The sequence below is a fragment of the Pseudorca crassidens genome, chromosome 7, assembly GCF_039906515.1.
Source record: "Pseudorca crassidens isolate mPseCra1 chromosome 7, mPseCra1.hap1, whole genome shotgun sequence".
Classification (NCBI taxonomy): domain Eukaryota; kingdom Metazoa; phylum Chordata; class Mammalia; order Artiodactyla; family Delphinidae; genus Pseudorca; species Pseudorca crassidens.
The window spans coordinates 114,491,400-114,516,157 of NC_090302.1; the positions used below are offsets into that span (position 1 = coordinate 114,491,400).

The 24,758-nt window shown below is 42.6% G+C and overlaps 1 protein-coding gene across 1 annotated transcript in view; it reads left to right on the forward strand.

The window, feature by feature from the left end:
• DDX60 (DExD/H-box helicase 60) overlaps positions 1 to 24,758 on the forward strand; it is an 84,667-nt gene that overhangs the window by 38,620 nt on the left and 21,289 nt on the right. The window contains exons 18-29 of the mRNA XM_067745420.1: positions 1,402 to 1,521; positions 2,626 to 2,721; positions 5,772 to 5,887; positions 6,724 to 6,866; positions 6,966 to 7,075; positions 12,011 to 12,115; positions 12,663 to 12,791; positions 13,841 to 13,965; positions 15,898 to 16,056; positions 20,022 to 20,169; positions 21,539 to 21,691; positions 23,727 to 23,831. Of these exons, the coding sequence (XP_067601521.1) occupies positions 1,402 to 1,521; positions 2,626 to 2,721; positions 5,772 to 5,887; positions 6,724 to 6,866; positions 6,966 to 7,075; positions 12,011 to 12,115; positions 12,663 to 12,791; positions 13,841 to 13,965; positions 15,898 to 16,056; positions 20,022 to 20,169; positions 21,539 to 21,691; positions 23,727 to 23,831 (1,509 nt within the window). The remainder of the gene's footprint in view (positions 1 to 1,401; positions 1,522 to 2,625; positions 2,722 to 5,771; positions 5,888 to 6,723; positions 6,867 to 6,965; positions 7,076 to 12,010; positions 12,116 to 12,662; positions 12,792 to 13,840; positions 13,966 to 15,897; positions 16,057 to 20,021; positions 20,170 to 21,538; positions 21,692 to 23,726; positions 23,832 to 24,758) is intronic.

The following is a 24,758-nucleotide window of genomic DNA, read 5'->3' on the forward strand; positions in this document are numbered from 1 at the left end:
TTACAACCCCTTGTTTTTAATGCGATTACTGTTAAGAAAGGCAGATTTACTTGGGATAACTTTGATTCTACAGATTAAAATGAGATCTCACTCCATTTTAGTTCCTAGGAAAATGTGGCGTTGAGTGACTTGGGATCGGGCTCAGAACCAGACTGATCAACATGATTAGTTGAAATTAGCACTTTAGTTTTGATTGTAACTTTTTCGTTTTTCACGGTTACGAAAGCAGTAAGTGTTCATAGCAGGAAATTAATAAAATATGTCAAGAAAAATGAAGCTTACTGGAGGTGGAATTGGTAATTCAACACAATACATATTCCTCTTCTAAAAGTTTTAGAACCCAAAGGTTTTAGAAGCCAAATTACTCTTCTAAAAGTTTAAATCCATTTTTATTCCCTCTGACAGTATATGGAAGTATATATATCCTCTTATTTTTTTCCAACATTCCTATGATCTTTAAACATTTTTTGCCATACTGCTAGGTAAAAATTTCCATCTCATAATAAATCTGCATTTCTGTGATCACTGATTGGGGAGCCTTTCCGTATGATTTCTGGGCAGTGATATTTCTTTAATCATGAACTACTTGTTCATGACATCTGCCCATTTTCTTTTTCTTGTAGTGGAAGGGCATTGCGTTTTTATTGATTGGCCAGAAGTCTGTATAATAAGTATATTACTTTTTCTCTGTAAAGTATAACCAATATACTTTTGTCATTTTATCTTTTTGCTATATTGCGGTTATATCAATGATATTTTGTTAATATCTTTGTGTAGTCAGATCTATCAGTATTTCCGTTTAGTGTTTCCGAGTGTGCTCAAATATATGAAAATGTCCACTTTCTAGTGTCTTTATGCTTATGTTTTAAAGTTTACATTTTAATCTAGGTGAGACTTTTTTGGGCATAGAGTGTGAAATACAGAGATGTGTATAGGTTTGCACACGCTCAGATTTCGCTGGCCACCACCTGCCTAGTCCGGGGTGTGGGTCCCCTGTACACTCGCAGGTAGAGGTCTGGGGATGCCCCCAAATACGAGAACCACACGTCCATCCCGGCTGCCCTCCTTGGCCGTTCTACATAGACTCACGGTTTCTTTCTAAGCCTTGGTGGCCCAGGTATCAGCAGTTTGTTTGTCATGCGTGGGCAACATTTCCTGCTTTTTCCCTCTGATGAAGCCGGGTTTTCCCATTTTACATTGGGTTGAGGTTATAAGTGAGTTCACGTGTAGTCACAGAGCTCAAAGACAGCCCGTGGGTTAGGCAGATGGTAGGAGAAAGGGGTGATGAAGCTTCCTGCCCTCCCAGCAGTACGTAATTTTAGACAGTGCCTGTCGTTCTCTCTCTGAGGTTTCCCCTGTACTTTATTATGTGATTAATGGATACTTTCCCCTGTCAATCAGGCCCTTGTCAATCAGGTGGCAGCAACTGTTGAGAATCGTTTTAGCAAAAATCTGCCAAACGGTGAATCTCTGTGCGGTGTTTTTACACGGGACTATCGTCATGAGGCTCTAAACTCCCAGGTAGGACATACACTAATTAATGCATTTGTTATTGAATTATATGATAGTACTTAGAAGTCTCTTTCAGTAGAAATGCAGTATCTTGACAAGGGCTTGTAGAAGTAATTTTCTTGAATTTATAAAAGATGAAGTGGCTTTAGAGAAAATTTAACAGTGTTATATTCCAGAGAGTAAGAAATGGAGCTCATCTTTCTCAGGGGCACTTAGCTTTTGATTGCAGATTTCAGTTATATTTCATGGCATCATCTTGGTTTATAAGTGGATCGAAAATGATCTGAAGAACCCCATTTTATAAAAACTGACAAACTGATTTCCATTCAGAATAACTGTTTCTTGACCTTTCTTGATGGGAAGGATACTCATCATAATTTCAAACTGTTGTATTTATGGATGGACTTCATGGTGTTAAGTAAATCAGACAGTTTCCCTCCTTATTAAACTCACTGAAAACAGTTACAGCTAAACAGAAAGTGAAAACGTGACTCTAGCACATTGCATGGTAGATGTGAGATGTGACACCCACATCGCCATTTGTAAGAGCACCGCTGCCCAGGGGCGGGGCGTGAGGTCCGACAGAGGCCGGCTGTCGGCCCCTGTGCTGGCCCACTTTCGGCACCCTGGGACTGAGCGGGGCTGCGGCAGAGACACTGGCCATTTCGGCTGCGTGTGGAGTAGCACTGATGGCCGCCATGCGCTCCAGAGTCCAAGCTAGGTGGGCCAGCGCGTCACCAGGTGTGTTCTGAAGTTCACCTTCTCCCTCTGCCCCATCCTCTCCCAACTTCCATAGTTGTTCATTTTTAATAAACGGTTTTCAACCTAAACTGAACCTCGGGGTCAGATTTTGAAGGAATAAACCTGCGACAATGAACTCTTCCTATTATTACCGTGAATGCTTATAAATAAGAATTTAAACTTCAAATCTGATATCTTACCATTTTGACCTATAAAAATTGCAGTGTCACAAGATTCAAACGAATATATCATATTTTACTTAATCAGCAGGTCCCTTCAGGAGTTTTAACTCTCTCTTTTATATTCTTAGAACTACATCTGGGTGTAGCAAGTGCTCAGAAGTGTTTGTTTGCACAATGCTTTTGTTTTTAGGTACTTATCACAGTGCCTGCCTGCTTTGAACTTCTGCTGCTAGCTCCGCATCGCCAGGCGTGGGTGAAAAGGATCAGATATGTTATATTTGATGAGGTAGGTTTGGTATTATTTCTCTGGGTTGAGTTCCTGGTTGCATAAGCGCCACACTGAAGACATTTTCTGCTTCGGGGCATTCATCGTCTGCGTGGAGTTTCGGTTGCGGAGGACACTGTCTTTCCCCTGTGAATCACGCCAGTCTTTGGGCTCCGTTTTCCTGTTCTGGCTCAGGACAGGGTATCTGTGTCTGCGGACCTCTGGATGGCAGAGGAGCTGTCTTTGGTGACCACTGTTTCAGAGGAGTAGAACTCACCACCAGGGCATAAGTTTTCCTGGACAGAGATTCCAAAAATCTGATCTTTGATCTCCAAAGCAAAGAGTTTGGGGCTATAACAATGATGTCAGTTATGTACAGTATCTTGTCAGTCGTGGTCCCAGCAGGAAACAGACGACACACACAAAATGGACGAATTCAAGAACAGCTTTTTGCAAAGGTGTGTGGGCGGGGGGAACTGTGCCGTTAGTGCAGTAGCCCAGGGCGAGGAGGTTACCCCTCAGCCTAAAGGGACAAGGAAAGATATGGTCAATGAGACCCACAGGGAGATTGAGTGTGCTGGCCGCTTTGCAAGGGGCAGCTACCTTAGCCGAGGAGCACACCTGGCTCAGGGTAACCTGCTAGGAAGGCGGCCAATGGCACAAAGACCTCACCCTCATTTCCTTCAGGTCTCTTGCCCAGGCTCTCCTTTGGCCAAAGCCAATGGAACCAGAGAGCATTGGAGCTCTTTTGAAGTAGCCTCTGTGGGTCAGTTTCCCTGGGCAGAGAGAGCAGGATGGAAAATGATGGACGTTTATAGAGCAAATGAAGGATATTGAGAAAGTTTTTACAGCAGAATTAAGAATATTTATTCAAAGAGACTTAAAACATTATAAAAGAATTCTTTTGCTCCAAGGGGTTTTCAGTTTAAAGGGGAAAATAATGACAAGCCTGTATTTCACGTAATTTTTCCTGTTGTAAAGCTTGAAGCTACCAAGCGAGCTGTGCTTTGATTGGTTTGAATCTGACTTACTGTGTTTTTTTTTTTTTTCTGCTCATTCTGTATATGCTACATCCTGAAGGCCTTGAATATTCATATTGAAAAAAAAAATCCAACAGCTTTGTCTTGGCAATCTAGAACCTTGAATTGTACTCTAGTCTCAAAGCTTTGAAATGCTGTGACATGGGGTACCTCAGTTTCCCGAATTTTATGTCAGGGTAAAGCTGACGGGCTGGTGTATTATCTGACTAGGGCAAAGCCAAATGGACAGGGGAAGTTTTTTCTTTTTTTTAATTGTCTGGCTCTGATGGTACGTTCTTTCCAGTTGATTGCCAGGTGTCATAGTTTAATCTGTTCAAAGGAGACCATATTTGAGAATCTTCCCTAAATCTAGTTCCATTTGCTTTATTTGGTCAAAGGACATTCGTTAATTCAGCAAATATATAAGGAGTATCTCCACAGTGCCAGGCACTGTTGGTGCTGGGAATGCCCAGGGTAAGTCACAGAATCATTGGAAAAAAGGGGATAGACAGCTACGCCTACCCATGACGGTGGCAGCCCGCATCGGTGTGTATGGTGACGAGATGGATCAGTGTGACCCCACTGTGGTGATGGCAGGGAGACAGCAGGGGGACGGCTCTGCGGTGGCTGGTCAGAAAGTCTTCCCATGGGGCGACATTGAACCGAACTCTGCAAGTTCAAAAGGAGGTAAGAGCAGAAGGAACAATATATGTGGAAGCTCTGGGGTAGGAAAGATGTGGTCAGGGAACAAAGCAAAGTTCAGTGTGTCTGGAGGAAAGTGAGGGCAGGATGGGAGAGAGGCTTGAATGAAGCTGGAGAGGCAGGTGGGGGGTGGTTACTCCCAGCACAACATATACGCCCTGTTCCGGAGTTTATAGTTTGTTCCTCATGCAATGGGAAGATATTGAAGAAATTTAATTGTGGACATGGCCTGATGGAATTCATCCTTGAGACGTATCTGTTGGCTGTGATGTGAAGTGTTCAGGGGATGGCCTGGGAAGCTAGGAGGGTGGCCAGGAGGGTATCGTGATTGACTTGGGGGCCGTGGACATGGAGAAAATACTTAGATCTGAAAGACATTTTGGAAAGTAAGATAAAGAGGAATTATTGATGGATTGGTTATGGGAATTAAAAGAATTTGTGTCAAGATTTTCTCTTGCCTGAATTTGCCAATATTTATGTAAACTTGGCATGGTTGATTAAAGGTAATTGGAGACCATGTATGATGATTCAGGTTTCCCTGTCTTATTTTCATTCGCTGATTTTAAATCAACTGAAAAATTATTTAATTTATTTAAAGTAAACTAAAACAAACAAAAGCAGTTCACCCGTTTCTCCCATGCCCACCTGTTACAAATACCTATTTGTTCTCTATGTCTTTGAGCTTGTTTTTTTGTGTGTGGGTTTTTTTTTTTAAGATTTCACATGTGAGATCATTATTTGTCTTTTTATGTCTGATTTGTTGATTTATTTCACTTAGCGTAATGCCCTTGAGGTCCTTCCATGTTGTCACAAATGGGAAGATTTCATTCTTTTTTATGGCTGAATAATATTCCATTCTGCATATACATACCACAATTTCTTTATCCACTCATCCTTCAGTGGACACTTAGATTGCTTCATGTCTTGGCTGTTATACATAGTGCTGCAATTAACATGGGGAATGCTTATATCTTTTGGTATATCTTTTGGTATTCTTTGGATAAATACCCTGAAGTGGAATTGCTGGATCATATGGTAACTCTATTTTTAGGTTTTTGAGGAACCTCCATACTGTTTTCCGCAGTGGCTGCACCAATTTACATTCCCACCAACAGTGCACAAGCGTTCTCTTTTCTCCACATTCTTGCCAACACTTGTTATTTGTGTTCTTTTTGATGGTGGCCGTTCTGACAGAGGCGAGTGATATCTCATGTGGTTTTGATTTTCATTTCTCGATGACTGGTGATGTTGAGCATCTTTTCATGTGCCTGTTAGCCATCTGTTTTCTTTGGAAAAATATCTCTTCAGACCTTCTGCTCATTTTTAATGGAGAATTTTTGTCTTTAATAGGTCCACTGTCTTGGTGGAGAAATTGGAGCAGAAGTCTGGGAGCATCTCCTTGTCATGATCCGCTGTCCCTTCCTGGCCCTTTCTGCTACCATTAGCAACCCGGAGCATCTCACCGAGTAGGCATTAGCTTCTAGTCCGGATACAATGCTTATCTGTTTTGAATGTTTGAATGTCATGCTTTCTATCTGGGTTCTGGAGAGTTTCATAACTTTCTGGTGAATTTATTACCTTATCTCTGGATATTCAAGGAACAGAGTCACCCCTCCTGGCAGGTGCTGAGCAAGCCCACACTCTATAAAGGAAAATCAAGGGTTTTTCCAGCTGGATCTGCAGCTGACTAGGAAATTTCCCCCATATCTCAAAAAAGGTTCACCGGAAGTTATCGATTTATGTTTCCTTTTCTTTGTCCTTTACCAAGAAATAAAATTAAAATGGTATAATGACATGCTCTGCCATGGACCTTGAGATTTCTTACGTTGTCCCACTTTGTAGATGCTTAGAAAGATAGTGAAGCCTTATTAGTTGAAAACCCCATATTATTTATCCACGGGGCTAGATTTTTGCCCATTAACAACAACAATTATAGCAAAGACTCCTATTTGCCAGGTGCTGTTCTAAGTGCTTTGCATATGTTAATTTATTTTAAATGGCCAACAACCCTTATGATTTATTATTTTCATTACTACTGTTAGATAGTCTTTTCCATACTGCTATTATTATTTCCATTTTAAATGTGGAAAATGAGGCCCAGAGAGATTTTGTGATCCAACCAAGAGCTTCAGCCCATGGTAAGGAGGCTGGGATTCGATCTTAGGTCATCTGGCTCCAGGGCCTATTCCCTTAAGTAATTTTTAAGGCACATAAAATTTTCTTTATTTAAAGTACTTTAAAATCCTTTCACAGGAAGTGGTTCCATGTTCTGCCTAAATAATATGTAATTTAAAATTTTAAGGTGGCTACGATCCATAAAACAGTACTGGAAACAAACGGACAGTATGATAGAAAAAAATACTGCTTCTTCAAGAAATGCCGGCTGCCGCGCCAGTTCTCACCAAGACTACTTACTGAGGAAGCAGTCGTATAAAGTGAGACTTGGTATGTTTGACATATTCATAGGAATTTTATCTTTTCCTTTCAAGTTATTCCAGCCATTGTGTGTTCATTCATTTGGAAATCCTTGCTCTTCATTTCCAGTGCTCTATGCAGAGAGATACAATGATTTAGAGAAGCACATATGTTCAGTAAACAATCATGACATCTCCTTTGACCATTTTCACCCGTGCGCTGCGCTGACCGTGGACCATGTGAGTGATGGTTCCTCCATGTTTGTTCTGAGCCACATCGGTGGTTTGTATCATATTGCAAAGCTGCCTGGGCGACACTCATCAGAATTACAGAATCGATGCTCTGTAACAGATATTGAACCTGAGTTTTAAGAGTAACAAGAATAACTTCATAGTTTTCATCTGCTCCTCAGTGGTGTCTACATCTGCAAAGCTTAAGAATGACTGAACATCTTAACCTGAAGTTTTTTGGAGTCGATTTTCTTTATTCTTTGCCCATTTTCCTTCTTCTCAGCACCTGTGTCCCATCTGTCCACCTTCAAGGACACTAACTCTTCTCTTAATGCAGCTACAACTGTGTGTGGACAGTACCTTGTACGTGTGAGAATCTGATTGCTGTGAATTAGGTCAAACAAGGAAAAGACACTTTTCACTAACATAGCAATCACATGACTTTTTGGTAGTGAATCAGTAAGGTGGAGGTCTTCAGGGGACCTCATGTGGCGCACTGGGGTTTGAGTGGGGGAAGATTTCTTAATTTTTCTTGCATATTATTTTTCCTCTTTCCTTCTATTCTCAGGAATGGCCCATTAAAGCTCTGGTTGCCTCTCAAAGTGATAATTAAGCAATAGTTTGCCTTCCTTCCAAGACTGGATAAGTTAAATATACTCTAAATTCTGTTGTCAGATGAGCCTTCTAAATGGACCATTTTTCAGGCACATGGAGGTTTCTTTATTTAAGATATTTGATGTCACACGGAGTAGTTCCATGTTCTGCCTAAATAGTCATCTGGATCAGAAAGCTAATTTAGATAAATAATTAGTAAGGATAATTCTTATCCTGCCGAGCCTCTAGTGGCTTTTCTTTGGAACCGGCAAAAGGCACAGCTCCTTAGCTAGGCTTCCCAGGTCTTCTAGGAACTGGCCCCAAGTCCTTTCTGTTCATCCACTTGATGGATTTTACCTGGAAGCCCTCGTGATTTATATATAAACTGGAGTGTTGCAGCACAGATGCAAAGTGCCCGTTGTCCAGACTCTGTTCATCTTTGATGATTCTTCTAATGGGAAACCTCTCCAGAATCCTCTGTGACTTCCTTAGCTGGATGGAGTCTTCTCTCCGTAGCACCTTGTCTATATTTTTCTTGTATGACAACAGTTATGGCCAGCTTGCTGCTGAAGTTCTTTACATGCTTGTCTTCTTACTAGACTAAGTCCTTGAAGACAGAGTTTGTGTCCTTGAAGACAGAGTTTGTAACTAACTGCTATGTATATAAAATTAAAATGTATATTACACAAATATAGCCAACCCAAATGGAGCACTTACTTTGGGTTCTAAGAATTTTACGTATTTTGTCTCCATTTTGTCACCATTTTAGGATACATGCTGTATTGATATTCCCATTTGGCGAGTGAGGAAGGTGGGGCAGAGAGAACTTGTACCACTGAGGAAGGGGTGGGGCTGGGATGCAGTCTCAGATAGACCGATTCCAGAGCCTGCAGTCGTATCACTGTATTCTGGACAATCTGGTGGACAAGTGCCTGGGTGAGGGAGTGAGTGAGAATCACTTTATAGCCTTTGGGCTGTGATGCAGTAGCTTCTGAAAGCAACGGAATGAATCCTAGCGATGGTAATTTTCCAACAGGATTTTATTCTGGAACTTTCTCTTTTGTGTGGCAGTGGCTCTATTTACACTCTAAAGAAAACTAAAATGTGGACAAAATTCCTGTGACCTAACTCACATCCCCAAACTAGAATAGTGATGATAACCCAAAAATTGATAACAAGACTCCCTTCTCTGTCTTCCTCTCCTTTTCTCTTCTCTTTCCACATTATTTCCTGGTGTTTTTAAGTAGCGTAGTATTTTCACAGTCACTTGTTGTGTTTAGATGGTTCAGGGAAGGTTGTCTTTAAACAGCAGTGAGCACGGTGGTTGGGAGAACTTGGCGAGGTGGGCATTTTGGTCCAAGTGCCTTTCCTCTATCTCAGTACCTATTAATGAATCAACTGGGAAGCTGCTCCAGCTCCTGTAACCCCACGTGACCTCTGCAAACGTCACGCTGCTGCATGAGTCTCCTTCAGGCTCCCGGACATTGGCAGTAGGAACGGGCCTTGGACAGTGTTAAATATGTATTTTGGCAGCTGTGTGTATGGGATGTTTCCTAAAGCATCAGTGGTAAAAAAGCAAGTCGGCCTTTCTGAAAGAGATGCTTCCTGATCTTGTGTAGTAGACCTCAGATTGATGTGCGAGAGTGGGTGGCGTGGAAAAGTGTAATGAACTGTGGCAACGTAAAGAGTAGTGCCGTCCCCCTTGGGCGTCCGCTCTGTAGCTCTGTCACAAGGGTGGTCCCAGAAGGGAGGGGGGCAGGATGAGTGAGGTGAGGGAGTGCCCACCTTCACATGAGGCTCGTTTCTGGCAGAGTGGAGAGTTATCCGGCCCCCCAGGGACAGCTGCAGGCTGCCGGGGGTGGGGTGGGCTGACGGCGTCAGCCCCAGCAAGTGTGGGAGGAGCCGAGCCACTGGTCTTTTTCGCCTGCATGTGGAGCAGTGCTTCCGTCACCTGCGAGGTTGGGGACGATGTGATTTGCCCAAACAACATCGTGAGTAATGCTGTGTGTTCATAAATGAAGGAGGGTGTGAATCTGTGACCTTTTATGTCTCTTCCTTTTACACCTGGGCTGGCTCAGTTTTTTACCAGCTCGTAAGTTATCGTATCGTGAAGACCAGCTGAAGGGAGTGCCCAGCTTTTAGCCACCGAGTCCTGAAATTGATTAAAAACATTAAGACCTGTAGGTTGGTCATTCATCAGTCACAGCGAGAGTTGAGGCATCGATCACGTGCCAGGCGGTTTACTAGGCCTGTGCCACGTATTACGTAACTTAATTCTGACAGCAAATCCGTGGCAAAGGCAGAATTGCCCTCCATGGTAGAAATAAGGACACGCAGGCTTTTTTAAAAGCTTAAAAGCCCTAAGAAATCATAAGCATTCTCGTGACCAAAACAGAAGATTTGTGTCTTAAAAATTATGATAGTTCTTGGATTTATTTTATTTAGGCAAAATAATTTGCCACTTCTAAGTAGTAATAATAAGAGAAGAAAATGCTAACATTCCAAAATAACATATTCACGTACTATTTGGCAAAATGTAGTTTTTTCTGTTCAGTCAGTTCAGTGCACAGACTCAGATGCTGAACAGTGATTCCAGGAAATCACCTGCATCCTATAGATTTTTACAAGCCTCCTTCAAAGCCTGGTTGATTATTTTAATTGAAATACATTTGACATAAAACCTTGTATAAGTTTAAGGGGTGCAGCATGTTGATTTGATACATTTATTTTGCAGTGTGTCTGCCACCTGTGTCAAGTCTGAGTCCTCATCCCTTTTTTTTTTCTTTAACATCTTTTACTTTTTATTATTTTTTAAAATTTATTTATTTATTTTTGGCTGCGTCAAGTCTTCGTTGCTGCGCGCAGGCTTTCTCTAGTTGTGGCAAGCGTGGGCTACTGTTCGTTGTGGTGCGCGGGCTCTTCATTGCAGTGGCTTCTCTTGTCGCGGAACACGGGCTCTAGGCGTGCGGGCTCAGTAATTGTGGTGCACGGGCTCAGTAGTTGTGGCTCGTGGGCTCTAGGGCGCAAGCTCAGTAGTTGTGGCGCATGGGCTTAATTGCTCCACGGTATGTGTCACCTTCTCGGACCAGGGATAGAACCCATGGCCCCTGCATTGTCAGGCGTATTCTTAACCACTGAGCCACCAGGGAAACCCCGCATCCCTTTTTTGTGGTGGGACAATTAAGATCTAGTCTCTTAGCATGTTTGGTGTTCATAATATAGCTTTGTTTTCTGTAATCACCATACTGGGCATTAGCTCTTCAAGACTTATTTATCTACTAGTTTAAAAAGTTTTAAAAAACCTGTACTGATGTATTTATCTTGTTTGCTTTTAGCACAGTCTGTAAGGTGGCAGGACAGATATTTTGATCCTATATTGTAGATGAGGAACTGGCATTTAGAGGTGGAATTAGAACTAGACCTTCTGATTCAAACTTGATTGCACTTTCCATCCTACTAAACAATTTTTTTCAGCTGTATTGTTTGGGGTGGCTTTTTTTAGCCCAGAACTTCCAAACCTGAGTTTCATAACTTAGTAGCTGTTTACGAAAACAAGTTTCTTATTGTCAAATAATTTTGGAGAAATCTGGATACTGTAGCCCCTTCTTGGAGATTTAACATTTCCAGTGAGAACCCTTGAGGAAGCCTATTCCTAGAATAAAACCCCCCTGTCGTCAACTTTTCTTTTGAAGAAAACCTGCCAGCGTCTCAGGGATCATAGTTTCACAGGCAGTGGATTCGTAGCAACAGTGGTTGAATCCAGTAGCATTTACTGCAGTAAAGGGTTTTGGAGAACAGGAATTTTTAATTTATATTTTAAAATATTTGTGGAAAAATAATGACGTGGATATCCAGAAGGCTTAGCAGAACCAAGTCAGTAACCTGGGGAGAAGTTTCCTTGAGTGTCGTGAAGGTGACCTTCAAGTTATCATAGGACTTGAGAAAATCAGATTTGCCCCTTTTAGCCTGGCTTGGTGCTCAAAAGCCAGGAATCATATTCATAATTAAATCAGTTCCACTTCCAGTTACAGGGTGGAGGCTGTGTGTTCTTGTCTAAACTGAGTCCACAGATCTTTGAGCCTCCCAGCCCTCATAAGAGAATTGGCTCAGCTGAAACCTCTTAGGAAATATAAAAACCTTTCGGTGGGCTTTTGAGTTTTTTTCTCTCTTGGTAAATCAGGGACACTCTCGGTTAGTATTTTGTTTGCGCTGAGCCATTACTGAACATGTTAGATCAGTGCTATTTTCAGTGTCTTTGGGTTCATGATAATGAGTGATGCTGAGGCAGAGGATGGAACGTCAGATGGAATAGAAGGAATATTAAATTTTTCAATTTTATTTTAAACATAGATTGAAAAGTTTGGATTCCCTTCTGATCTTACCCTTTCGCCTCGAGAAATGATCCAGCTTTATGATACCATGTTTGAATTCTGGGAAGGTTGGCCCAGGGCTCAGGTAAATAGTAATTCTGCAATTATTTTGAATTGATTGAAGTGGATGGTACCTGCTGCTCACAAAGACAAGCTCTCACTCTTTCTAATCACTTGCATCTGATCTTTGAAAGTTACCTGTGGACTCTTTCCAAAATAAGGTCGCCCCTTCTCTAGACAGCCTTCCTCCTGACGGTCTGTGTTTTCCTGTAACTGGGCGGAATGCCCCTGAACTCCTGAGCACGCTTCCTCTTTCACTTTCTGTGATAGGACAGTCCTTTCATCTCCCCTCCTATGTGCTGGGTCCTGGGTTTCTGTTCCTGCCTTTCTCTCTTCTCGCGCCCCTCCCTTCTCTCTGTCCATCTTTGTTCATCTCCTGTTTGGTTTTGCTGCACATTCTGCCTTAAGAGTTCACCATCCTATTAGGTTTACACACCAGAAATGTTGGGGAGATAGAAGTTCATCCTCTACTCTCAAGACGCTTGTAATTCTGTTAGTGAGACATATTGCTGAGAAACACTTTTGGATTTTCTTGCATGATTTTATTGAATTTTGTGGTATTCCTTTTCAAGGAGTTGTGTCCGGAGGAATTCATTCATTTTAAGAATAAAATAGTCATTCGAAAGGTGGATGCTAGAAAGTATGAAGAGAGCTTAAAGGCAGAACTGACGGGCTGGGTGAAGAGCGGTCATGTCCAGGAGGTAATTATCACACATGTTTTGGGTGAAGCACCTCTGTGTTCTTGTCCCCTTGAGTTGTACTGTGCAGTCATTACTATTTTCTGGCTTTCTTTAATCTTCAGCTTCCATTGTAGGATTTTCAGTTGAGCACGAAGTCCAGTGATTCTGAGATAGACTAGAGAGAGAGAAAGGACCTATGTCCTTGTCTTGTCCTCTGTCCCTGCCCTGGCGTGTGCTCCACGTTCTGACGGATGAGGACAGAGGGGCCCTTTCCTGGTCATGATGCTCGGGAATCACAGTGACAGCAGCTGAGGAGAGCTTTTCATCCCTTTATCTCTTTTTCATCTGGAAAGTATTTTTTTCTTTTATGATTTTTAATTTGTAGGAACTATTTTTGTATTACAACCTTAGTCCGGGGTCGTATGAGTTACGAATATTTGTTTTAAGTAAGTTGCTGGTCTTTTTATTTTGGAGTTTGCTCTGTTGTCACATATTAAGGTTTCTGATTTTGGGGGTGTGACATATATTAGAGTTTTCTCAGGTGAGTTTTTCCCATTCTATTTTAACTAACCTCCTGCTCCTATATAATTATATTTTATTCCACTTATTTTGTCAAGAAAAACCTTTAAAATGTATTTGTAAGTGATACGTGGTATAGAGAGAAACTTATATCATGTATATATATGTTACATGATGTAGAGAGAAACTGATTTACCCCACCTCCTGCCATGTAGTGGAACCAGCATCATTTACCAAATGATCCTCTTCCTGACTGATTTGTGTTGCCTTAAAAAATTGCATGTTAAATTGCACACGCGCATGTGCGTGGGTGTTACTGTTTATCTTTTTGTTCTCTCGTATATGATATATAAATGTTGATTTATATATTTCTTTGATGGTTCTTTTGCAATGTTTTATTTTATACTTTCATTATTTTTGTTTTTGTTACATAGTCTATTAAAGAACCACAGAAATATAGATTAGATAACTATGAAAATGTTTTAGCCAGAGGCAGGAATTCATGTCTTCATTACGCAGAACTTACAATAATTTTCTTTTCACTGCTACAGGCCAGAATGGTCCTGAGGAATCTTCGTCCTCCTTCGGTGGTTAGTTCAGAAAACATGGCACGTATGTTTCCACGTCTTGTTGAAAAGCTAAGACAAATGGAGAAGTTACCTGCACTGTTTTTTTTGTAAGTCATTTAATTTGTTTTTTGTTGTAATTTGTATTAGATGCATTCTTTTAAGTAGAGGGAAGTTACACAAACTTGACTCTTGTAAAATAGTGTTCAATACGATTTTTGGTGCCCTTTTGTTATTAGAGTGCCGATTTAAAACTACACCTTTCTAGTTAGTTCTTACAAAAATAATTTTACTTGTGCTGTTACATATCACCTTCTTTATTTGGTTTTCCTTCTCTATTTCTTCTTCTCCTTTTACTATAAACTAGTGTATTTTTAATTAGGTCTTGTTAATTTTCAGTCAATACCTAGGTTTTTTACAAAGAGATCGAATGTTTATGCACACAATTACCCCACATAAAATTAAAGTAGCCTTGCAATATGCTAGTTTAAATCCCAAGGTGCCAGGAAGTCTGGACCATATGTCCCTAGGGATTTCCATTTCAAAAGGTATAAAGCCCAGACTCTGGAGACATTTCTGGATTGTAGAGGCCAGTAACCCCTGGGTTTACCTGGTCCCTAGAAAGAAATAGTCACAATCCAAGAAGTGAGGATGAAAACCCCCAATTCTCTCCATCCTGCCTAAAAGAGCAAAATTTTACTGTACGATCTCACTTGTATGTGGAATCTGAAAAAGCCTTACTCATAGAAACAGAGTAGATTCGTGGTTTCCAGGGACATGGGGGTGAGAGAAAGGGAGGAGATGCTGGTCAAAGGTACAGACTTCCAGTTATGTAATGAATAAGTCCTGAGGATCTAATTCCATCATGGTGACTACAGGTAACAATACTGTATTGCATACTTGAAAGTGGCTAAGAGTAGATTTGAAATGTTCTCACCACAAAAGGAAAGAAAGGTAACTTTGTGAGGTGGTGGTTTTGTGAACTAACCTTATTACAGTCATCGTTTTGCTATGTTTACCTTTATCAACTTGTCATATTTTGTATAACTTAAACGTATGCAGCATTATATGTCAATTATGTCTCAATAAAACTGAAAACAAAAACACACAGAGAAAAGCAAAGGAGGCACTAAAATTCAGAAAAGATTTGGCCGTCAAGAAATCTGACTTATTTCACTAACCATAATATTCTCTAGTGAAATAAGTCAGACAGAGAAAGACGAATACTGTATGCTATCACTTATATGTGGAATCTAAAAAATAATACAAATGAATGTGTAAGTAAAACAGAAACGGTCACACAGACATAGAAAACAAACTTATGGTTACCAAAGGGAAGAGGAAAAGTGGGGAGGGACAAATGAGGGGTTTGGGATTAACAGATGCAAACTACTATATATTAGATAGGCAACAAGGACCTACTGTATAGCACAGGGAATGATAGCCCTGATCTTGTAATAACCTAAATGGAATAGAATTTTCAAAAATACTGAGTTACTATGTTGTACAACTGAAACTAACATGATATTGTAAATCAACTATACTTTGGAAAAAAAAAATCTGGACTTACATATATTTATCTAACAATAAGGGTGTTTGATGCTGTTACAAGACAGACCTAAAGACCAGTGGAATTAGACACAAGAACAACTACAATAACAATAAAAATAAATAAAAAGGAGTAAAACAATTTTTTCTCACCTCTTAAGAGAGGAAGAAGGAACATCTCTCTTCTGTAAATAGAGAAAATCCATTGTTATCTGTTCCTTGCCTGTGGCGTGCCTGACCCCTCTTCCAGGAGAAATCTCTGGGGGCTCTGCTTGCCATTGCCTCAGGGGGGGACTTCTTGTTTCCTGTAAGGCGGTTAATGATGGGTCTGCCGACCCAGAACACCTCGTGTGCCTGTTCAGGATGAAGCTCATAAAAGTGGAGATTAAAAACTCAACAGCTGTGTGTCAGGATGACAGCAGTGGATGGCTATATGACTGAATTGTATTTATCACATTACTTTCAAGGCAAGCGTTCTTTTCCTTTGTTTCCAGATTTAATTTAGGGGCTGTAGAGAGAAGCGCTGGAAGTGTGAAAAGGTTCCTAGAGATAAAGCAACAGAGCAGAAGGCCCCTCAAGGCTGATAAGGAGGCCTATGACATGGAGAGCAAACTTCGAAAAGTTAGAAAATCCCTTGAGACACAGAAGACAATGTGAGTATGTGACTCAACGCACTGGTGGTTGGAAGGCTGAAATACGTCACAAGTCCCAACAGGAGTGTACACTGGGCTATGCAGACATCCTAGCTGTCCCTTATTTGCAGGCCGGTTCTGTGCTTCGGAGAACTGTGTGTGCTCCTGGCTCCTGCCTTGTTCTCGGTGTCTAATTCTGATGACTCTGCGTCTGAGATGCGTCTTTCCTTCCTCCCACCCTCCCATCCTCAGTGGCAGCCTGGTCTGGACGGGCCCGCATCTTCCTCGGGCGATCACAGAGGTCTTCTTCTTGGACTTGGGAGCTCCGAGGCTCACCACCCTGCGGTGTAGCTGACACCACTCTTGCTGACATTCTCGTTGAGTAACTTATCCACACTCACTGTTCCTTCTCCTGGGCCATTGTTGGTGGACCACCATGTTTGGAGTTTTGCCCTCACTTTTTCAGATCACGTCCTACTACTCTCATCCTTCAATACTTAATATTTACTCTTCTCCCTGCGTGCCACGTCCTCCTGCACTTTCCCGTGACATGGCCCTTCTGCCTTGAGGTCCCTCCTTCCTGCTCGCCCCCAGAGCTTCTGCTCATGAGTTCGCTGTGCCTCTCTGAAGCTTGCCCTCATGCCCCACTTAGATTTAGTGCCCTTTCTCCCGGGCTCTTGCTACGCTGCAGTATTTAGTAGGTCGATTACGATGTGTTGCTGTCTTATTCCTAAATTGTTAAGCTCTCTCACAGCAGGGACCATGCGTTTTCCTCTTTTCATTAATATGTCCAGTCGTTATCGAATGACTCGGGTCCTGATTCTCGCTGGACCCGATTACATACTCACAGATGTCGGCAGAAAGGAAAGGTTCCTTTAATCAGGATGCCGGCAATGTGGGGAGATGGTGGACTCAGTGTTCCCCCAAAACCACCTCTGAGATTCTGTTTGGCCATGCAAGTTTTAAAGGGAAGGAGGGGAGTAATCTCAGTTAATCACTGAGATGGGGGGGTCAGGGTCATCGCCATCCCCCGCTGTGTGCAGGCTCGTGGAATCCTCGTCATCTTCCTCTAGGTGTTCTCTCGATCACGCCGTTTGTTGGGGAGATTACTGAAGGGGAAGCTTGGGAAGAGATCTGGTCACCTGTTAATTACTGACTCTTCTCTCCTCCTTCTTTGATCTGCAGAAAGAACCGATACGTTAGGCAAAGTATTGTGTGATCTAAAGACTTGAAAGGTGTACTTGGGCCGGAGATGAGTAGAGCATGGGGTGCCTGGTGAAAAGTCACGATGCAGCTCTGCTAAAGTGACAGGGAAAGGGGCTTCCTGCTGAGGGCGGTTTCCTGTAAAGAGCTGCTTACACAGTCTTAACACATTGCTTGGCAGGTCACAGCTGGTCCATAAATATTTTGCAGTGATTGGTAGTTACTTCCCTGAAAGTTGAAACAGCTTTTAGAGCTTCTCGGGCTCAGATTTTTCACATTCCGGAGCAGGTCAGAATTTCCTGCTGACACTTCTGTGTCTCTTCCTTCTGCCTGTTATGCTGTTTCCCTGGAAGTGATGGTAGGTGTCAGCCTTTTCAATCACTAGACAGCTTAGACGCTTAGCTTTTCTTCAGGACGCTGGCAGTCACGACGTCACGTTGCATTAGTGACCAACAAGCCAAGCTTTAAAAATAAGACGAATGTTTTCGTGAACTAAGAATGCTGCCGTCATATCGGTAAACAAAGGATGTTGCAGCCAGCAAGCCACCCCTTTCCCCGGCAGCGCACCCTGAGGGGACTCAGGATGGGAAAGCACAGGACACTGGCCCCAGAGAGCTGAGGTGCACATCAAAGGAACGATTCCAGTGAGTCCAGACTTTGCATCTTCCCATACACAGAAAAGCGCTAAATTCCTTAAACTGGAGGTGTCTGGTTTTCTTTAATTAGCAGTAATCCTTTGATGTTCGGGCCACCTTGTCTTTGTTGCAGAAACTCTTGTGCGTCCTGGCTCCTCCCATCACGTCCTCGGAGCAGTCTCTCAGAGTTATCTGAGCTGCTGTCTCCTGGGCTTGAAGTCCTAAGAATGTCCACCGAATAGAACGTAATTCTCAACTTCTAGGTTGTGCATTTTCTTTCCGTCAGCATTTTCCTACCTCGTTCAGCACCATGATTACACTGAGGGTGTTGGGACCCTTGCCCTGGGCCCTTTGCTTCAGAGAACCCCAAGCCGGCCTCCCCATCTGCAGCCATTCCCTTAAAATGAGGAGTTGGTGCAGCTCAGGAGACATCCCTCTGGAGCTCCCTCTCACCCTTCAGATTCCAGGTGGTTACGGAGCTTTATTTGTCGGGGTAGGAGGAGGTTGTATTTTATCTGAAAGTTTGGTACCTCAATTTAAAACTTAGAAATCCTTAGACAACAGTATGGGGGCCTTCGTTAGCCCTCTGCCTGTGCTGGTACCGGCATTACCCCTGGAGGTGAAGGGAATGTCCCAGGAAGTGAGTTGGTGGCGCGTCTACTGCTTGGTCTGTATTTCTCACCCCTGAAATGGAGTTAGACGGGACACTGGTTAGCACATATTCTCATATTAGGAGCTGTCTTATGTGCAAAGGCGAGAGTGTCGACTGAAAAAAAAAAGCACAACCTAAAAGTTGAGAATTAGGTTTTATTTGCTGGACGTTCTAAGGACTTAAGCCCGGGACGCAGCCTCTCAGACAGCTCTGAGGGGCTGCTCCCAAGAGGTAAGCGGGGAGCCAGGATGTAGAGGAGTTTTTGCAATGAAGGCCAGGTAGTCGGAACATCAAAAGATGACTCTTAATTAAAGAAAACCAGACATCTCAAGTTAAGGAGTTTAGCACTTTTCAGTGAATGGGGAGATGCAAGAGTCTGGGCTCACTGAAATCATTCCTTTGATGTGCACCTCAGCGCTGGGGCTAGTGTCCTGTGCTTTCCCATCCTGAGTCCCCTCGGGGTGCACCATGGAGGCGGGCTGCAGAGGCTGCGGACTTGGCGGTGGGCAGCCCGTGGGTCTCCGTCCTGAGTCCCCTCAGGGCTCACTGTCGGGGTGACTGTAGTGGCTTGATGGCTGCAGCATCCTTTGTTCACTGATATGGCAGCAGCTTTACTCATTCACCAAAGACAAACCAAGAAAGGACGAGAGATGTGGGTGTCTGTGAAAGGCGGTTCCCATGGAGTGATGGATAATGCGCTTTGGTGACTGAGTCCAAGCCAGTGTCTGTGGGGCAGTGTCTTAGGCCAGATTCCCCGCAGAGATCTGAGATGGGACCTCATGGAAGTGATCTGTTGAAGGGGTGTGCTTGAGCGGGACCTGCAAGAAAGCGACGAAGCAACAGAGGGAAAGTGAGGAAGAGGCGTAAGGGTGTGGTGTTGCTGGAATATTGCTGACCCCGGCCAACCGGGAGGCCTGGGTGCACTGCAGGGTCGTGCCAGCGTGGGTTGAGGGGGCTGTTTCGTGTACCTCTTATCAGTCAGGTACTGGCTGGGGGCCACATTCCCAGTCCCAGGAGGTGTTGTAACCTTACAGGCATTTCTTGGGAGCTCTTGTCAGCAGAGGGCAATTCTGCAGGGGATGGTGTCGCCAAGAGCCCTTGGCAACCAAACTCAGAGCTGCTGTAGCAGGAGGAGAGAAGGAGCTGGCCTGCACTCGGCCATGTGGAGCCGGGGGCATCTACCTTCCTCCAAGCCTGTGAGAGAGAAAATGCTCATCACTTTAGCACGGGACAGGGGGGTCATATTGGGAGAACTGGATTTGGCAAGAAGGATGCTTAGAGTAGGAGGAAGGGAGGGGAATATTCAGACACAATAGGGGACTTTTCTGATGAGGGGTCACCAGTTCCAGAGGCTTCCGAGGGAGAAGGTTGGTTCAGGGTGGTCTGGGTGTATGTAGCAGTGCATGTCTGGGTGATGAGGGGATCAAGGATGTCCCGGGCTTCCTATGGTGGCCAAATGTGGCCGTTCATTACTTAAAATTTGTTTTTATAAACAGAGATAAAAGAAGCCAGAAAAATCCCAGAAAAATGAATCAAAGCCTAATCCATGAAGCTGAATGTGCTAATCTCCTCAAGGTTTTTGAGAAGAACTTGGAGATCCCTGAGGACTGCACATATGCTGATCAGAAGGCCGTAGATGCTGAGGTGAGTCCTTAGGATGGAGCAATGCTCCTGGAAATCATTTCACACTCCCGCTACTACTGCGCAGCTCCAGACGCTGCTGGGTGTGATACCTCAGTGCCGTCGCTTCCAGAATAGAAATCCTTGTGCATGGCCTTCTGTCTTTACCTAACCCTGAGGGCTCTGCAGAGCATGTTTGAAGAAGACAGGATTAGGTTTGTAGAAGATTTCTTGCTTGTTAATAGTTAACCCCTGGGGGTGGCTGCCCTTCCGTTATTTCTTCCTGCAATACTGTTTTTCACAGCCTGAATTCTACGCTCCGGTCTCACACGCCTCAACCGAATATTTCGGTACATGTGGTCCAATACACTTGAAATAATATATACACAGTTTCTCTAAAGCTCAGGATTTCTGTGTTACAGTCAAAACATGCCACCAAAAAGACATTGAAATATCTAAATGTGGCATGCCGTTTCTTCTTCAAAATGTTTTATAGTGCAAATAATGCATGCGTTTGGTAGACGAATTTGAAAATACAAATTAGTAACAAGAAAAGCCATGCCAACCGTCGGAAGTAATCACTGCCCTTCTGGATGAACCTTTCATGTCTTTGTGACCACACACACACACGCATGCACATGCATACACGCACACATACATGCACACACATACATACATACACACATAGGTGCATACAGGCATATGTCTGTGTGTGTATATGTGCATTCTATTGTATACATTCTTTTGTAAATTTCATGGTTTCCTCCTTTTCGAGAACCATCATCATTTCATGGGTCCTTGATATCCCATTGTGCAGTTGACTGTACATGGAGGGTATTTTGCTTTTGGATTTAGGGTTTGGGGTTTTTTCTTTTCTTCTCTCTTTCATAAGCAGTGTTTATTTTAGCACATAAAACTCTGCATGCAAGTGGATTTCCTCCTTAGGGCAGGGATATTTTTAAGGCTATCTGTGACCAATTTACAGTGAGAAGGAAGCCTTCCCAGACCATGTAAGGTAAGGAACCTGCTCTGCTTGGAGAAATCCCTCTCCCCAGGGAGAACTCCTGGGGCTGATCTGACCTCCCTCAGGCTGGAGCGGCTACACTCACACCTCCTCTGGGGATTGTCTACTGCTTGGTCAGTGCTTCTCACCCCTGAAATGGGGTGAAACAGCGCGAGACATTCTGCTCCAAGACTTTGGAACATGTCTGATAGTTACTGTTGTTCCCATAAAATGTTTTTTATATGTAGAGTTAATTTCAAATAATTGGCCTCATTTAGCTAAATTATTATATAGTGTGCCTGTTATTTTCATTTCACCATTTTAAATTCTGATTTAAATTCAAATTAGATAAGAGACGATCAAAATCCCTAAAACTCTTGCTTCTTTCAGACTTTGCAGAAGGTGTTTGACCGAGTGAAATTCTCAAGGAAAGGCGCCGAACTGAAGGCTTTGGCAGCAAGAGGGATTGGATATCATCACGGCTCTTTGAGCGCCAGAGAAAAGCAGTTAGTTGAGATTCTTTTTAGGAAAGGATTTATTAGGGTAAGTAAAGTTCTTCATTTTATAACTTGAAACTCTGTCTGTATGAAGCTGGGCACCCATAACGAATGGAAGATAACCATTTTTTCCAATCTAATTATGTCTTTTTTTTTTTTTTAACGTCCCACGATACCACTGCATTTTCCATCTCATTTAGTTGAGGGAGGGGGTTTGAAATCTCTCATTCAGTTTATCTCTTTTTCGTGAGATTCAAGTATCCCCTAAACAAGTACTGTTCCAACTATTTCCAACTATGTTTGAAATACACCTGTGGCGATCTAGGAATAAACGCCCACTTTTCATTTATAATGTTCATGGCATTTTGTCAGCTGTTCGTGTGATTTTGGCTGTAGATGTCTTTTCATGGGTGTGGAGGACATTCAGGGTAGCATTTCTATCAGATCTTTTCCCGGTGTACTAGGAGAAATAAGAACCAGGATGTACTCTTCCGGGGGCCAGCTGCACGGCTCGGCAGACTTTAGCGGTACCATCCTCATACTCTGTCCTGTCCCTGGTGGCGGACAGGAGGAAGGTTCCCTGAATCACTTGACACCCAGCCCTTGTTATGTATGTGGTGTGTCCCATAAAGATGTGAGGGGATCCTCTGGATACATTCACAAAGAGGGTTTATATGATTTCCTAGTTAATTTAGACATTGAGTAATATTTTAAAATAGACCCTGACTTTTTCTAATTTGCCACATTAATTTTTTGAATTATGTACATTATATTTGTGTGTGGTGGGGAGGGGAGAGATAGATTCTGTTACTCTAGGGAGTATCGTTTAATCTTAATAAATAAATCTTGAAGAAAATCTGACATCCTAATTGAAGGGTAATTCTGTAATCTGGAAAAAACCCCAAAATGTATCATTAACAACTTTGTTTAGCTTTTTTCTTAACTAATAACAAGTTATTTATTTATTTTAAAAGTCAATAACCAGAAACAAAATTTTTTACATGATTATGAATTGAGGTAAGGAGGCACAACTATTTTGATCAGCATATCCTGGGTCTAAAATAGTATCTTAAATAGTAGTTGCTCAATTACCAGTAGCTTAGTAAATGGATAACTAGATCCCGCTAGGCAGAGTACTGTGGAAACAGAGATAGCTTTGTTATTGAGAACACATTTTTCAAAAGGTATTTATTCTAGTTATAGTATAAATTTAATGTTCTTTCTTTTCCCATTCATGTTCTTATTGAAGAACTTTATAAAAATAGTTAATAAATGGTGTGTTTCATTTTGACAGGGTATCGATATCAGGTTCAGAATAATTAAAGAAAATTATTCCATATACTTCACCATTGACCTCAACTATGACTTTATGATAATCAATATAAATAGAAATAACAATTAGAAATACCCAGCATTATATGAAAAAAAATGAGTAAAAATAGATTATTTAAGAAACTGTAAAATTTTCCCTACTCCTTTTCTGGTCAGTTATTATGGCAATTCAGGGAAAAAGGTGAAACTTAATTTGCTCTATTACTTAGATAATTTATTTCCATAGAAATAATCTTCACAGATAAGTTATAGTGGGTGAGGCTGGCCACTGCTCATAAGTGGGTATATAACAGTATTATTCCCGTTGTGGGAAGTTCCCTTTCTAGTCATTTATTACAGAGTATTTCCTGAGCACCTGTCATGTGCCTGGTACTCTTTTTGGGGGGTGGGGTACACGACAGTGAAAGGGGCTTGGAGTCTGAGGCAGGACAGTAAACACACAGATGATACACTTGAGATGGTCATTAATGCCATGAGTAGGCATAATGAGGACGGGGCCATCATTTTGGATGTGGTGGTCCAGAAATTTCTATTTGACATTTGAGCGGAGGACTGAACAAACCAGATAACTGGATACGTGGGAGAAGAATATTCTGGGCAGAGCAGAGTGAGGGGCAAGGCCCTGAGCAGTGAAATATGACATAGCAAGAACGCCAACGTTCTAGGTCCTGTAGTTCAAGGCTTTCAGTCACTCCGTGGCATTCCACTGGAATGCTATTTTATGAAGTAACTGTTTATTCTCCTTCTAGGTGGTGACCGCTACGGGGACACTTGCTTTAGGAATCAACATGCCTTGTAAATCTGTGGTTTTTGCTCAAAACTCAGTCTATCTGGATGCTTTAAACTACAGACAGGTATTGTGATATGCAGAAACTCCCTACTGCATTGCTAAAATAGGCAATAAAAGAGTAAGAAAGGCGAGCCTTGGTTTGCAAACGTGCTGCAATTCACGGGGACTTTCCTGCAAACCTGACAGTCACATTTAGCTGTGGTATAGGGCCGGTCACGGGCTTGGCGTTACGTGACCTTGGGTGAGATCTCTAACCTGCCTGGTCCTTCTTTGCTATCTCCAGAATAGGGATGATAAGAACGGTCCCATGGCATTTGCAAGAATTCAATGAAGTGATTTGTAGGGAAGATACAGGTGCAAGGTGCTTGAGGACTCCCTCCTCGTCCAGCCCCTTTGCCCCTGAGTTTACGCCCTGGGGTTCTCTTTCATGCTTCTCTTGTCTTTGCCCCTGCTGTGCACTGTACTACCAAGCCGACTTTGTTATTCTCCTCCAGTGGTTTTGATTTTGGCCTTGCAATTTCCATTTCCGCCGTCTTTCATCATACATTTTGAGCTTGTAGTCATTAAACAGTTTTCCTAATTTTCAGGTCTCCTGACTCCACTGTGTCCTGAACGCAGACGGTTTACCTGCTCAGGATCACTTGGTGAATATTTCTGCTACATCTGTCAGCCAACATTACAGGTTTTATCCAAGTGTCCCCCACCCCACTTCCTCACAGAACACTTCCTTTCTATTCCCTGATGGGCCTTGTTCCTACCCAATACAACATCCTTAGTTTTTCCTCCATTTTACCAACCCCTGTCCTTCGGATTTCTCCTGCTGCTGCTGTTCTGGGCATGAACCCTCCCCCCATATCATCTTTGGGAATCTCTCATTTAGGGGTCTGGGGCCGGCGTCATGGATGGTGAACTTGGCAGTGGAAATGCCAAGGTTGGAGTCCTGGGTCTTTCACTTCTTGGCGTTTGCCTACAGTGAGTTTCTTATTTCCCA